At 45.1% G+C, this 13748-nt stretch overlaps 1 protein-coding gene across 16 annotated transcripts in view; it reads left to right on the forward strand.

Annotated features, from left to right (window-relative positions):
- The window catches only part of DOCK7 (dedicator of cytokinesis 7), a 279505-nt gene that overhangs the window by 157797 nt on the left and 107960 nt on the right, over window positions 1-13748 (forward strand). For all 16 annotated transcript variants that reach the window (XM_068239352.1, XM_068239337.1, XM_068239340.1 and 13 more), the window contains 4 exons: window positions 1852-1922; window positions 5031-5169; window positions 6605-6706; window positions 9743-9829. In XM_068239352.1, coding sequence (XP_068095453.1) covers window positions 1852-1922; window positions 5031-5169; window positions 6605-6706; window positions 9743-9829 — 399 coding nt within the window. The remainder of the gene's footprint in view (window positions 1-1851; window positions 1923-5030; window positions 5170-6604; window positions 6707-9742; window positions 9830-13748) is intronic.

Below are 13748 nucleotides of genomic sequence, written 5' to 3' on the forward strand. Positions count from 1 at the left end.
CACTTTCCTGTCAGTAAATGGCTTCTGAGAACAGGAAAGAGATAAAAAGGGTTAATAGTTCAGATTTTGGCTCTGGCATATTTCAATGTATGTGTCATTGAGCAGAGACAATGCAACAGTAAAATCTTAAAAAGTATATTTAACCACTTCTGTGCCAGGGGGTGGTTTTGCTGATCGGTGCTGCGTGGGCTCTCCAGCCCGCAGCACCGATCAGCTAGCAGCCAGGGCGATCAGACTTCCCCCCCTTTTTTCCCCACTAGGGGGATGTCCTGCTGGGGGGGTCTGATCGCCGCCGGCTGCTTGCCCTTGCGGGGGGGGGGGGGGGGCTCTTCAAAGCTCCCCTCCGCAGCGCTTCCTGGCCTCCTTCCCCTTCCCTCCCTCTCTCTCCCTCTGTGAGCGGCGCAGGATGCAGTTCCGTCCTGCGCCGGATAGGATAGGCTTCAGCCTCCCAGGTGCCGGCGGTCCCCGGGCCAATCAGAGGCCGGGGATCGCCGATCTCCTCTGCTGCGCAGCAGCGCCATATATATGTAAACACCGGGGAAGATCTTCCCCGTGTGTTTACATTTACCCTGCGAGCCGCGATCGGCGGCTCGCAGGGTGTTCACGGAGACACGCTCCGTGAACTGACATGGAACGGCCGCCATGCAATCCACTTCAGGATTCAGGGGCGTAGTTAAGCGTACGCCGAATCCTGAAGTGGTTAAATATAAAATTAAACCGCAGGATATCTTAGAAAAAAGAAAAACAATTTTTAGGAGACGGAGGATCAGTTTTTCACCTTGAATGGCCTTTAAAGGATCATTAAGTATAATGATTTACAGATTACCCAGCAAGCTCATGGTGAACCACCACCAACAACAACAACAAATAACATTTGTAAAGCGCTTTTCTCCCATGGGACTCAAAGCGCATAAGCATGGCTCCGACCATCTTGGTACAGAGGAAGAATTTTATAAGTCTAGAAATGCCAGGCTAAACAGGTGGCTTTTCAGTCTGGATTTGAATAGCTCCAGGGATGGTGCTGTCTTTACTGGGCGTGGCAGGGAGTTCCAAAGAGTAGGGGCAGCATGACAGAAGGCTCTATCTACAGATTTTTTTTGAGGTGCACCCTGGGAGTGACCAAGTTTATAGAACTTGCTGATCTGAGGTTGTGAGAGGTGTGGTGCAGCTTCAGCAGGTCCTTCATGTATCCAGGGCCCAGATTGTGCAGGGATTTGAATGTCAGCAGTCCAATCTTGAAGAGTATTCTCCATTCTACTGGTAGCCAGTGCAGTGAGCGAAGGACCGGTGTAATGTGACAGTGGCGAGGCTGGTTTGTTAGCAATCTGGCAGCAGCATTCTGCACTAATTGCAGGTGACGCAGGTCCTTTTTGGGAAGGCCAGCATAAAGGGCATTGCAGTAGTCCAGCCGTGATGTGATGAAGGCGTGGACTAGGGTTGGAAGATCCTCTGGGGGATTCAGATGTTCCTAGTAGTGTGTATAAGTATAATGATGTACCGGTGAGAAGTTCGATACAGCCTTCATGGAGAACATCTGTAAACAAACATTGCTGCCCCCACTAGTGACTTGTGCACTAAATCTCTGGTTCAAGTTCCACTTTAATCTTGTTTAAAATGTATTGTAATGAAAAAAAAATTACACCACACTGCAGAGCGACTCACACATGGGATCCAATGATAATTGCACAGGGTACGTCTACAGGCAGTGCTGGGTTTTCTCAGTAGAGCTGTTGTCATGGCATCTCCCTGGATGATGTGATAAAAAAAATGGTATGCAAATAATTCAGAACAATCTGTTTTGCAAATTATACAAAATGGCTGTACTACTTATTTTCTCTTAAATACTTTTAGGTAATCTTCGGAAAATCAAGCTGTCAAGAGTTTTCAAAAGAAGCTTACACTGCTGTCGTCTATCACAACAGGTGACTTTCATCAGATGTGTGTATGTTTGAGTATGAAACGAAGCTTGGAACATAGGCGCCAAAGTAGGGTAAAAATGTTTTAAAAAAATTAAAAAGGGGCAGTAGCAGTGAACTTACCTCCCTATCACATAAACACAGACTGTGTTGGTATAAGTTTAACAATCATACTATTTATTCAAGTACTCCACGATGCATCGCATTTCGCAGGTTCTGTCCCGCTTCATCAGGCAAGATGGGGAACAAAAACCAGTACAAATCTGGATCAAATTCAAGCGCCTCTGTCTCACAGATCGCAATCGCTAGGAGATTGTGATTGCATTTTTCCATCTCTAGTGTGAATGGGCCCTTATTGTTTTAGCTGCTACAACTAGTATGCAGTAGCCGCTAATTTTTGTCTACGCCCAAATATCAGCATTGGCGCTCGGTCATGCTAATTAACATTATTCTCCGTAGCACCCAAATTGTCAGCTTAGAGTCCTTTTCAAACGACTGGATAGGTGCTTGGCTAAAAATCGACCTTGGCAGGAATGTTGACAGGACCTGTATCCTTATCTGTGCTCCCTGGACAATCATCAGGGACATCTCTTCTGTCCTGTGGAGCAGGAGAGAGCTGTTGCATCACCATGTAGTGATCTTCATTCACCTGATCTGCAGGAGGGCTACACAGGCCTGGTCAACACAGCAGAGTGAAGATAATCACCTGGGGAAGGTAGTGACACTCTCCAGTATTGCTGTTTTTCAGAGCAGTATACACAAGGAGGCTCTCCCTGTCAGGTGGAAATTGCAAACACTGCTTATATTTGTGCAGGCCATGAACAAAGTACCAGAAAGGTTCTTAGCAACTCTTCTTATGTGTATACAGGTATTTACATACATGTTTTTATTCAGATTCATTTTGAATTAAGTGACTTAATTTAAAGAGGAACTGTAACCAGGGATTGAACTTCTTCCCAATCAGTAGCTGATACCCCCTTTCCCATGAGAAATCTTTACCTTTTCTCAAATAGATCATCAGGGGGCTCTGTATGGCTGATACTGTGGTGAAACCCCTCCCACAATGTGATGTCATGACCATGGTCCTGCCAGTTTTCTGTCTGTGAACCTCGTTGCATTTTGGGAAATAACAGCTTTTTCCAACTGTCAAGCAAGCAATATATCCCTCTGTAAATAGAACTCTCAGTAACGAACATTCTGTACAGGTCACCTGACACAACTAAAGATGTCTCCACCAGTGATAAATTTCAGAATGTAAATCGGGGAGAGGAAAGACTTTACAATGGGCAAACACTGACTAAATAATTTATAAATGTTTATTGTGAATAAGCAATTTCATTCATTGTTATTTTTACTACAGTTCCTCTTTAAAGTGCGGACACCATAAGCTGCCTTCATGTAGTTGCTGTATCTTTAAAAGTTTACTTGAAGCAGTCCATCCTTGCTAGTGATGAGCAAACATTTCTTCCAATGTGCAAAAATGCAGTTACTCAAAGACAGAGATTTTGTCAAGGGGTTCCACTTCAACGAAAAATTGTGATCTGCTTTATTGCAATGGTCACACTGCTCAACTGTGTCCACGACTTTAGACCAACTGCAAATGCAGGAACAATGTTGCATTCCGTGCATTTGCGATGGTCCAAAAAGTGACTTGCATTGGTGGTAAAACTTCGCTATAATTACCATGCTCTTCGCAGCGCCCTTGCAAAAATTGGATTGAATTGAGCCCCAGTAGAAATGGACCCTTATGCTGGGAATACACCGCTCGATTCTGAGCCATTTAGATGGCTCGATAGATAATTTCCGACATGTCAGATCTCCCGCCCAATCGATTCACCGCTCGATTCTGCATTGAGGACAATGCAAAAAGATACGGTAAGATAAATGAGCGGAAGATAAGACAATTGCCTGCGGAATCGAGTGGGAGAATCAAGCAGCAAAATCGAGCCATGTATGCCCAGCATAAGTCTATTTGCTGGTCATTTAACCCCTTAAGTCTCTTAGCCCAGTAAGCTGCATCAGTGGTGTGACTTATGTCAGAGTCCAATCATCCTCAAATGTATAAATCAGAGACAGAAGGTGTTTGGGAATAAAGACAGCTTTCAAGGTATAGTTGCCACAGCATAAGGGCACATTAGTTTGCCTGCGACCTCGGAAGACTTTTAGCTTAGTTTATGTTAAAGGATTCCCTGAGGTGACATGTGACATGATTAGATAGACATGTGTATGTACAGTGCCTAGCACAGAAATAAAAAAAAGTGTTCCTATGTTTCTTTCTCTGCCTGAAGGGGTTAAACATCAGGTATGTACGTTCCTTTCTGGGTTAGGACTGAGTCAGACTACAGTTTGACCCTCACTGATGAGAAATTGCAATTATGAAACACTTTCCTAGTAGAAAATGGCTTCTGGGAGCAGGAACGAGATAAAAAGGATCAATAGTTCATAGGTTTTAGCTCTGGCATACTTCCATGCATGTGTCATTGAGCAAAGACAATAAAACAGTATAAACTTGAAAAGTAGATTTAAATATAAAATTAAAACTCTGGAATATCTTAGTCATTCTTGAGAGAAGGAAGATGGATACAATTATTTATTTAATTAGTTTATTTTCACATCTGTGTCCTTTGAAGGAATCATCATGCATTTTATCCTACCCCCTGATCTACTTACCTGGGGCTTCCTCCAGCCCCTGGCAGCTTTCATGTCCCACTCAGCAGCTCTGCTCTCAGACGCCAGCCCGGGGTCCCCGCCAGTGCAGAAGCCGACCTCGAGGTTGCCCTCTACTGCGCCTGCACGAGCGCCGCTGTCGATCAAGTCCAAGTTGTCCGGAGTGTACTGCACAGGCGCAGTAGTTCTGGCGCAGCAGAAGACGGCCTGGCGAGACACTGTGCGGGGACTCCGGCCTGGTGGCTGAGAGCGAAGCTGCGACGTGGGACATGTCAGCTGCAAGTGGCTGGAGGAAGCCCCAGGTAAGTAGATCGGGGGTAAGATAAATTGCTTGATGATTTCTTTAAGCAGCTGTCACAGTATGACGTTCTTATACGGAGCGGCAAGGGTTTCAGATATACAGTATACAACACTAATTTCCATTTTACTTGTCACCATTTTCTGCAGGTCCCCAGACTTTCACGAAGAAATCAAGATCAAATTGCCGGCCACATTAACGGACCACCACCATCTTTTATTTACCTTCTACCATGTCAGCTGCCAGCAGAAGCAGAACACTCCACTGGAGACCTCAGTGGGATACACAGTATGCCTACTTTGTTCTTCTCTCTTTTTTCTTTTAAACATTGGCTTTTGCCGTAGCTGCATAAGCTCACTTCAACCAGAACTAAACTACACAGTGTGGCTCAATGGGGGGAGGGGGATTTTGGAGAGTGTGGAAAAGCTGGCCATAAAATTGCTATGGACTTTCCTCAACTAACCTAAATATGCTTACTACTGTATATATGACAGCCAGTGCCCAGATATTAGTAGTTAGAGACCTAGTTCACTCTCCCAGATTTCTCATTATTGAGCAATAGGGTAAATATTTTTTAATGTGTATTTTATTTGTAGTTATAGATGGGGTACAAAAAACACAGAAACAAAAAAATACACCTTTATTTCCAGATACTATAGGGTCACCATACATTGTACTAGGAACATACATTCTAATAATAAATGAAATGTTGAGATAGCTGGGACAAATGTGTTTTATCTGTAGTAGCATTGTTTATTTTGAGGCCAGTTTTACACAATCGGGAGCATTGTGGTGTGATGTGCCAGCCCCTCACCTCGCATTGCAAAGCCAAAAACTAGATTCATGTGACCCTGTGTGCACAGTCTAGTGACCCTGTGTGCAGAGCGTGCAGACATTGTCATATACATAACGTTGCAGCACCTGGCCCAGTGATTTACTCCCTGCTGCACTTGGCCGGGATTATCCTGCTCTCTGGAATTTTTGGCTATGCAGCTGGGCAGATGTATACGCTAGATTCTTGACAAAAGTGAGCAGTCTAGGCCATCTCTGGAGAGTTTGGGCTCGATTCACAAAGCGGTGATAACCCAGTTAAAGACTTTAGACGTGATAACCATTTTATCATGCCTAAACTCAGTTTAGGCATGATAAGTTTAGGCATGATAAGTTTAGATAAGTTTAGATCGCACGCAAAGTCCTGCACGCAAAGCAGCGCCATTAAACTCTATGCAAAGTGCACCAGACTTTGCTAGCGCAAAACTTTTGATCAGCTGTGCACTGCGGTGCTAACCCAGTTGGTGCTTAAACTTATCACGCCTAAAAACTTATCACACCTAAACTTATCATGCCTAAACTTATCATGCCTAAACTTATCACACCTAAACTTATCATGCCTAAACAGAGTTTAGGCGTGATAAAGGGCTTTTCACTAGCATGCTAACTGTTAGCACCGCTTTGTGAATCAGGCCCTTTGTGTACACATCATTTCATTAGGGAGAAAAAAGGAAAGGGAACACGAGTGAGTTCTAAGTAGTGTTGGTGCTGAATAATACCCATTTATCTCATGCTGCATGTCACTCCAGGCATTCTCTAAGTTATGAGATAGTGAATTCAGGACTGCAGTTGTAGTAAGATTTTACTTATGCAGCTGCTGTTGGATGTATTGATTAATTTATGTATTCTAGCTCTACATTGTGTTGATTCTTTTCTTGCTTTCACCACCCAGTGGATTCCAATGCTTCAAAATGGACGCCTGAAGACCGGACAATTTTGTCTTCCTGTCTCTTTGGAGAAACCACCTCAGGCTTACTCCGTGTTGTCACCCGAGGTCAGGACACATTGTATGCATGCTTAGAGAGTACAACTAGTCGCATGGTGATGTATTGTCTACTGTCTGTGTGTCCCTCTCACAAATTAATGAGAAATGATAAAGCTTGAAGGGAATATTTAAAGGTGGTTTAAAGGCCCATACACCTGCTTAATGTAGCCCGAAGGGGATGGGGACCCAAACCTTTGGGAGACATTGCAGGGCTGAGGCTGTGCAAGCAAGCGACATGTCCTGCTCTATGTAGGGGGGTGGGATGGGAGTGACATCACGTGGCGACCGGGTTAAGGGAGGCTTACAGCACTAGTTAGGGCGAGCAAGGGGGAGGGTGGCAACAGGATTGAGGGTGAGCAGGGTAAGTGAGGGCAAGCAGGGGTGGGGGGTGGAAGCATGGAAGCAGGAGTGAGGGCGAGCGGGGTAAGTGAGGGGGGGGGGTAAAGGTGGCAGTAGGCGTGAGGGTTAGCGGGGTAAGTGGTGAAGGTGTGTGGCAGCAGGAGTGAAGGCGAGCGGGGTAAGTGGTGGTGGTGGGGGGGGGGGGGGGGGGCAGCAGGAGTGAGAGTGTGCAAGGTAAGTGGTGGTGGTTGTGGGGGGGGGGGGGGGTGGCATCAGCAGGAGTGAGGGTGAGTGGGGTAAGTGGTGGTGGTGGGGGGGTATCGGCAGGAGTGAGGGTGAGTGGCGTAAGTGGTGGGGGGTGGCAGCAGGAGTCAGGGTAAGTGGGGTAAAGGGTAGGTGGCAGCAGCAGGAGTGTGGGCGAGTGAGGTAAGTGGTGGGGGGTGGCCGCAGGAGTGAGGCTGAGTGGGGTAAAGGGGAGTTGGTGGCAGCAGGAGTGAGTGCAAGCGTGGGTAAGTGGGGTGGCAGCAGGAGTTAGGGCGAGCGGGGTAAGTGGTGGGGGGTTGGCAGCAGGAGTGAGGGCGAGCATGGTAAGTGGGGTGGCAGCAGCAGAAGTGAGGGTGAGCAGGGTGGGTGGCAGCAGGAGTGAGAGCGAGTGGGGTCAGTGGTGGGGGGGGGGGGGGGGGTGGCAGCATGAGTGAAGTCGAACAGGGTAAGCATGGTGGGATGGTGGCAGCAGAAGTGAGGGCGAGCGGGTTAAGTAGTGGGATGGTGGTGGCAGGAGTGAGGGCGAGCGGGGTAAGTAGAGGGGTGGTGGTGGCAGGAGTGAGGGCGAGCGAGGTAAGTAGAGGGGTGGCAGCAGCAGGAGTGAGGCTGGGCTGGGTAAGGGGGGGAGAATAATGCTATCAGTCGTCACTTGGCTGAAGTGACAAAACACAAGTAAAGATGCCCCTTCTGGAGACATACCATTGAATAAATTGCCAATCCTAGTATGATAGAAAAATATGTACATTTTATTAAGGACTTATCCAACAACATAAGTTAAAAACATTTAAAAGTCCACCTTCTTAATCTGAATGTTATCAGAAATCCCTCTAGCAGCTGAACAGTTGTGTGAAAAATAAATATATAAATGAAAAAAGCTACTGTTCCCAGTGCAAAATAGCATAAATTGCACAATCTGTGAAAAATCCATGCAAAAAAATTTCATACAAAATCAATCCATATTCAATAAAGTGCTGCGTGCTGAATAATACAAAGTCATCAAAAAAGTCATTATGCGTCTTTCTTTGGCTCCACTAATTGTGTTACTGATCACTTGGCTGAAGTTATTTGCCAGGATGGATTGCTGACTCAGCAGTCGGAGTGCATAGGAGGCTGCTGTAAAGATGCTGGATTCTCAGCAGAGGCGGTCGTTATCGGCCACCTTGGCTAAACTTCAACTGGTGCGTGTACAGGCCTTAAGACCTAGGTTCTCAAAATGTGGTATGTGTACCCCAGGATGTATTTCAGATGGGTCCAGAGAGTACTTGGGCTTCACTTAGTTCCTCCACCTCATTTGTTCAAACGACTCTGACTCTTCATAACCATATGTATTTCTGTATGCCAGATGTGTCTGTCAATCACTGCTTCTTTCAACTGTTGCATAGGCATGTTCATAGCTTCACATATGCTATCTATCCATCTTAGAGCTGGTTTACACTACAACAGCTTTCTCCAAGCGCTTGTGATTTTTAAAGCTCTTGCTAATGTAATGCATGGGTCTGTTCTCACTGGATTGATGGGATTTTATAAAAATTCTCCATATCATTGCATTAGCAAGAGCTTTTCAGATCACCATCGCTAAAAAAGCTCTTGCAGTGTGAACCAGCCTCTATAGCCTCTAGTCGTCCTCTTCTTCTCTTGCCATTAATTTTTCCAAACATCAAGGATTTCTCAAAAAAACCCGAACGGTATGTGATCAAAGTATTTGAGTTTTAATAGTAGTACCATTTCTTCTAATGAACACACTGACCTTATTTCTGTAAGTACTGACTGGTTAGAACTTCTGGCAGCACAGGGAATTCTCAGAAGCTTTCTACACACCCACAGCTCAAAAGCACACATTTTTCTACGCATGTCCTTATTTCTAGTCCAACTTTCACACCCACATCTTACTACTATTGGAAATAATAAATAAACCATGTATCACTCTTAAATGTGTATATATGTCAAACATGGGTACCTGAGATAATCCTTTCTATAACTGGATACTTGCCCAGCACAGGCGTTCAAAAAGGGTACATACCAAAGTAATGTTGAGAAACACCTGGTCTGAAACAAATTGCTTTAAGTTACAACATCTGTATGGACAGTAAAACAGTCACATTTTTCCACCGCAAGCCGGTCTGTTTAAATATAATGGTTGTGAAGTGGGACTACTACATGGCATTCTCTAATATTTAATCTCCTGCCTACCCCACGTTACTTGTCAACTTTACTATGATTTTCTCTGAAGTTATGCCTTCTTGATAGCACACATCTGGCTCTTGTGCAATTTGACCCTGATTCACAAAACACAATAAGCTGAATTTTTTTATGTTGTTGTTATTATGGTATTACAAGGCCTTTTTTCAGTGAAGGCACTCTATGGTATTTGCCTTTACATATTTTTCAGAATGCTGTGCAGATTGTTATATTGTTTACCTTAATATGATGTCTGCTTCTCAGGTTCCGTTGCCCGGCATGAAATGGGTTGATAACCATAAGGGAGTCTTCAACGTCGAAGTGGTCGCTGTTTCTGCAGTTCATACTCAGGTACAGTTCAGTGGATGAAAATGTAGAATTGGTGGCTCAAATCACTATGGCCTAGACAGACGCCCCCAATTGGCCATCAGAAGCTTGACTGCTTCTGGACCTTGCTAATTGAAATCTACGCAGTTTGAGACCTGTTATCCCTGCCAGTACGTAGATTTCAGTTACCACGCTGCATGCTCCCGCGGATTGATCCGCTCTCTTACCGCTGCAGCCCACTCGCTCTGCTGCCAATCTCATTGGCTCACAGTGATCACAGGGTCAAGAGACAATGAAATCGGCTCCTGACCGCCTCACGGAGCTCTGCTGTCCTACCAACAGCAGAGAAAGCAGGCTGCAGAGGTGGGTGAGCAGAGTGATTAGTGGGAGCATACTTCAGCGACAGAGAGCGTCATCCCATCATGCTTTGCACAGCATCTAGGGAAAAATGCCTGGGCAGATTTCTTTGATGGGGTGGAGCTTAGCTTCTGTACAGCTAAAAATGAGGCTTGGGTAGGAAAAGTTCTGATACTGTGAAACTGTTAAAGAAACACCAAGTCTTTTCAGTGCTGCAAAGTCATTTTTAGTCTGAAGGTTCACTTTAAGGGGCCAGAGACTTTTGGTAAGAAAGTGGTTAAAATATCAACTGGTGGTGGTGGGGATTTGAAAGTTTTGCATGGGGACCCAATCATCTGTAGTTACACCCCTGGTGGGAAGGATCTAATGCTTTGTTAAAACTCTCACAGCAGCGGGAGTAGGTGGGATCAGAATAAACAAGGAAACTTACTGGCAATAAGGAGCTACTAGCTGCAGACAAACAGGAACTTTCAATAAAGTAAATTAATAGCAAAAACTACAGATGTGGAATGAGCGAACGTTTGTGCGTGTTTACTATCATATCTCATATCTGAATGAGGCTTGGATTAATGTTGTGAATGTATTGTTTTAGGCTCTGTTTCCACTTGTTGCTAGACGACGTGGGGCCAGCGGGAGTGGACAGTGTAATGTCTGCACCGTGGTCCGCTTCCCCATAGACTATATGGGGAATGCATCCGCCTGCCCGGGATTATCGCAGACTGCACAGAAGGGCGGCCAGCTTACCGCAACCAATCCCGCGGATCCATTGCAGCGTGACAAGTGTGAACAGCTCCTATATATAAAATAAGAGCCGTTCACTGTCCATTTAGCAATGAGTGGAGAACAGACAAAAAAATGTCCATTCTCCACTCTAGTCGGAACACAGCCTCATACTGAGTAGGCATTTGTCGCACGTTCTTGCAGAGTTATCATGTCTGTTAAACATGCGGATCAGCTAAAACAAACATTGTCTTGTTTATCTGAAGACCTGAACGTGCTTGCTAGATCTTTGTTCTTTCCTGACCTGGATGCATCCTGCATAGTGGAGGATGTAATTTAGGCTCGCGGACTACTGGGCAGCGATGCCTGTGTAAATTCAGGGTGATGTAACTGCGAGTGGCCTATACACTCTGATTGTGACCTGATGCAATAACTGACCCATGCAGATTCTCCATTGGCTTAGGAAGGGGGGAAGGGGTGGAAATGACCCGGGCCAGGGCACAGGAGTTTGCAAATTTGTTTAAACATTCACAGGGCTGTGGGGCCCAGTCCTTTCTGAAAGGGTGCTATTAAGAAGGCTGCAAAATGTAAATGTCTTTGTAGAGATCCTTGGCAGGGAGTGCTTTTAAAAGAATGAAGGAAACCTTGAGACTCCCCTCTGAGGAGATGGACTAGTCCACAACCTGTTGATAAGGAGTCTGAGCCATTAGTTTAATAGTGAGTTACACAAGAAATCATTCATTTAAAGAGAACCAGAGACGAAGCACCCTCATGTATTTTACTACATTTATCAGTGGGAACATAACAGTAAACACCTACCCTGCTTTTAGTTTCATTCTTATCTGCTTAATTAGTCTGTTATCAGCTGTGATAAGAATCCCCAACTGAGCCTTCAGTCTAGGTTTGACCTGAAAACATTATAGCTGAGTCACTCTTCTGTGGAGTCTTTTCAAGCCAAAGCCTGCCCCCTCCTGGCTCTGCTTTGCATACTGAGAGCTCCGATGACATGGTAGGGGCTGCTTCTGCTGAGAGAGAAGCTCTGAAACAGACAAGTGTGGCTGCAATATGATCAGTGTGCTCTGTGTGCGCTCTGCATAGATAATGATGATGACTGCAGTTTCATTCCTATGAGAGACACTTCCTACAGGCAACTGCACATCATACCAAAATGAAAGCACACAGATGAAAGGCTGCAGCAGCCTTTCTCATATAGCCTAGACAGCAGCCTGGTCTCATATAGCCTAGACAGCACATCCAGAACAACTCATAACCCGGAAGCAGAAGGGATATGAGCTGGCGGCCATATTGAATTTTTCCTGGAGCAATAATGGATAAAAAACACTAAAAAAGGCACACCAGAGCGGCAAAATTATCAGGTAGAGCATTTATTCTTTACAAGCTATCGACTGATATGTTTATTTTGTGTGAAACGTTCATTTCTGGTTCCCTTTAAATTCAAATGAACACTTCATATGTATGCAATTGGCTAGCTGCTGTGAATTTAAAAGTACTCATATTAAAGGGGAACTCTTGGTGTACAATCTACCCGCTTGTTAATTTCTCCCCCCTGATTACGGTCTGTGCAAAGTGATTCTTCCATTATTCCATGTACCCCAGGCTGGTGAAAAAGTCCCTTCTCTGAAGCAGGTCATTTGGGTGGTAAAATAATCGCCCCATAGACCACAATGTTAATTGCAAATATGTCAGCACCCAGGAGGTAATTTGGGCACTGGCGCCTCCCGATAAATATTGCGGTGACCTGCATCCAATATATTTAGTGGCAAAGGTGGTGTGGATATTGGTGGAAATGATGGCTCAGGTGGGGAGGAGCATTTAGGGTTAGGCATCGGTAAGGGAAAGGCAATCTAAGGCCTGATCACTAGTAATCAGCAAAGCACCGAAATCCTCCCTAAGGCTGCTTTCACAGTAAGACGTTACAGGCGCACGTTAGTGCAGCCTGTAACACAGCCCACAGCAATCAAACACCAATGGGCTGTTCACAGTGTCTACGTTGCGTTACATTGTAACGCAGCACGTTTATAGAAAGTGCTGCATGCTATACGTTAAACGCGGCTAAGCCGTGCTAGACTATTTGCACATGCACAGTAATGTTGGAGGAGGAGGTCTCCCCTCCTCCTCCGTGGCCAGCCACATGGCTAATTAATATTCACTGCACTGAGTGACGTGCAGTGTTTACTTCCTGGAGCGGCCGCTCTGTGCAGCGATTGGCTGGCGGGACTACGTGATGCAGATTACGTGGTCTCCGCATCTCACAGCACAAAAAAGGCGCACCAAGAGCTGCATAACGCAGCTCTAGGTAGCGTCCGCCTCCAACACCACCATGCGTTGCTTTAGGGGCACATTATGCGACCTATAACGTCCCCTAAAACGCAACGTCCTGGTGGGAAAGAGTCCTAAAAGTAGCCAAGCGTGAACCAGACCTAAAAGTAGTGATCAGGTTAGTAATTTTTTTTGTAAATAGGGATGATCAATGAGATGCAAATATTTGAGTTCATGCAGATTTATGTACTTTTTTTATGCAAATATATGCAGCTTGAAAATGGACCAATCAATTTAAACCTAGGTGGGACTGCATTGGTCCATTTTCAAGCTCCGTATATTTGTATCAACATTTACATAAATCTGCCTGAACTTGGAAATATTTGCATCTCATTGATTATCTCTATTTGTAAATATTTTAATTGCAAACTGGTGGAGAAATTGGTGATCCGTTGAAAGTGGGCGAGCGCAGCCTGTAACATTGCAATCTTTCAGGAGATCAGTACTTTTATCAATACGGCTGTCTAAAAAGAAAATTGCGTCATTTCATCGGAAAGAATGACTGTTTTCTGTGGAGCTGTCTGCT

Source organism: Hyperolius riggenbachi, chromosome 6 (assembly GCF_040937935.1).
Source record: "Hyperolius riggenbachi isolate aHypRig1 chromosome 6, aHypRig1.pri, whole genome shotgun sequence".
NCBI lineage: Eukaryota > Metazoa > Chordata > Amphibia > Anura > Hyperoliidae > Hyperolius > Hyperolius riggenbachi.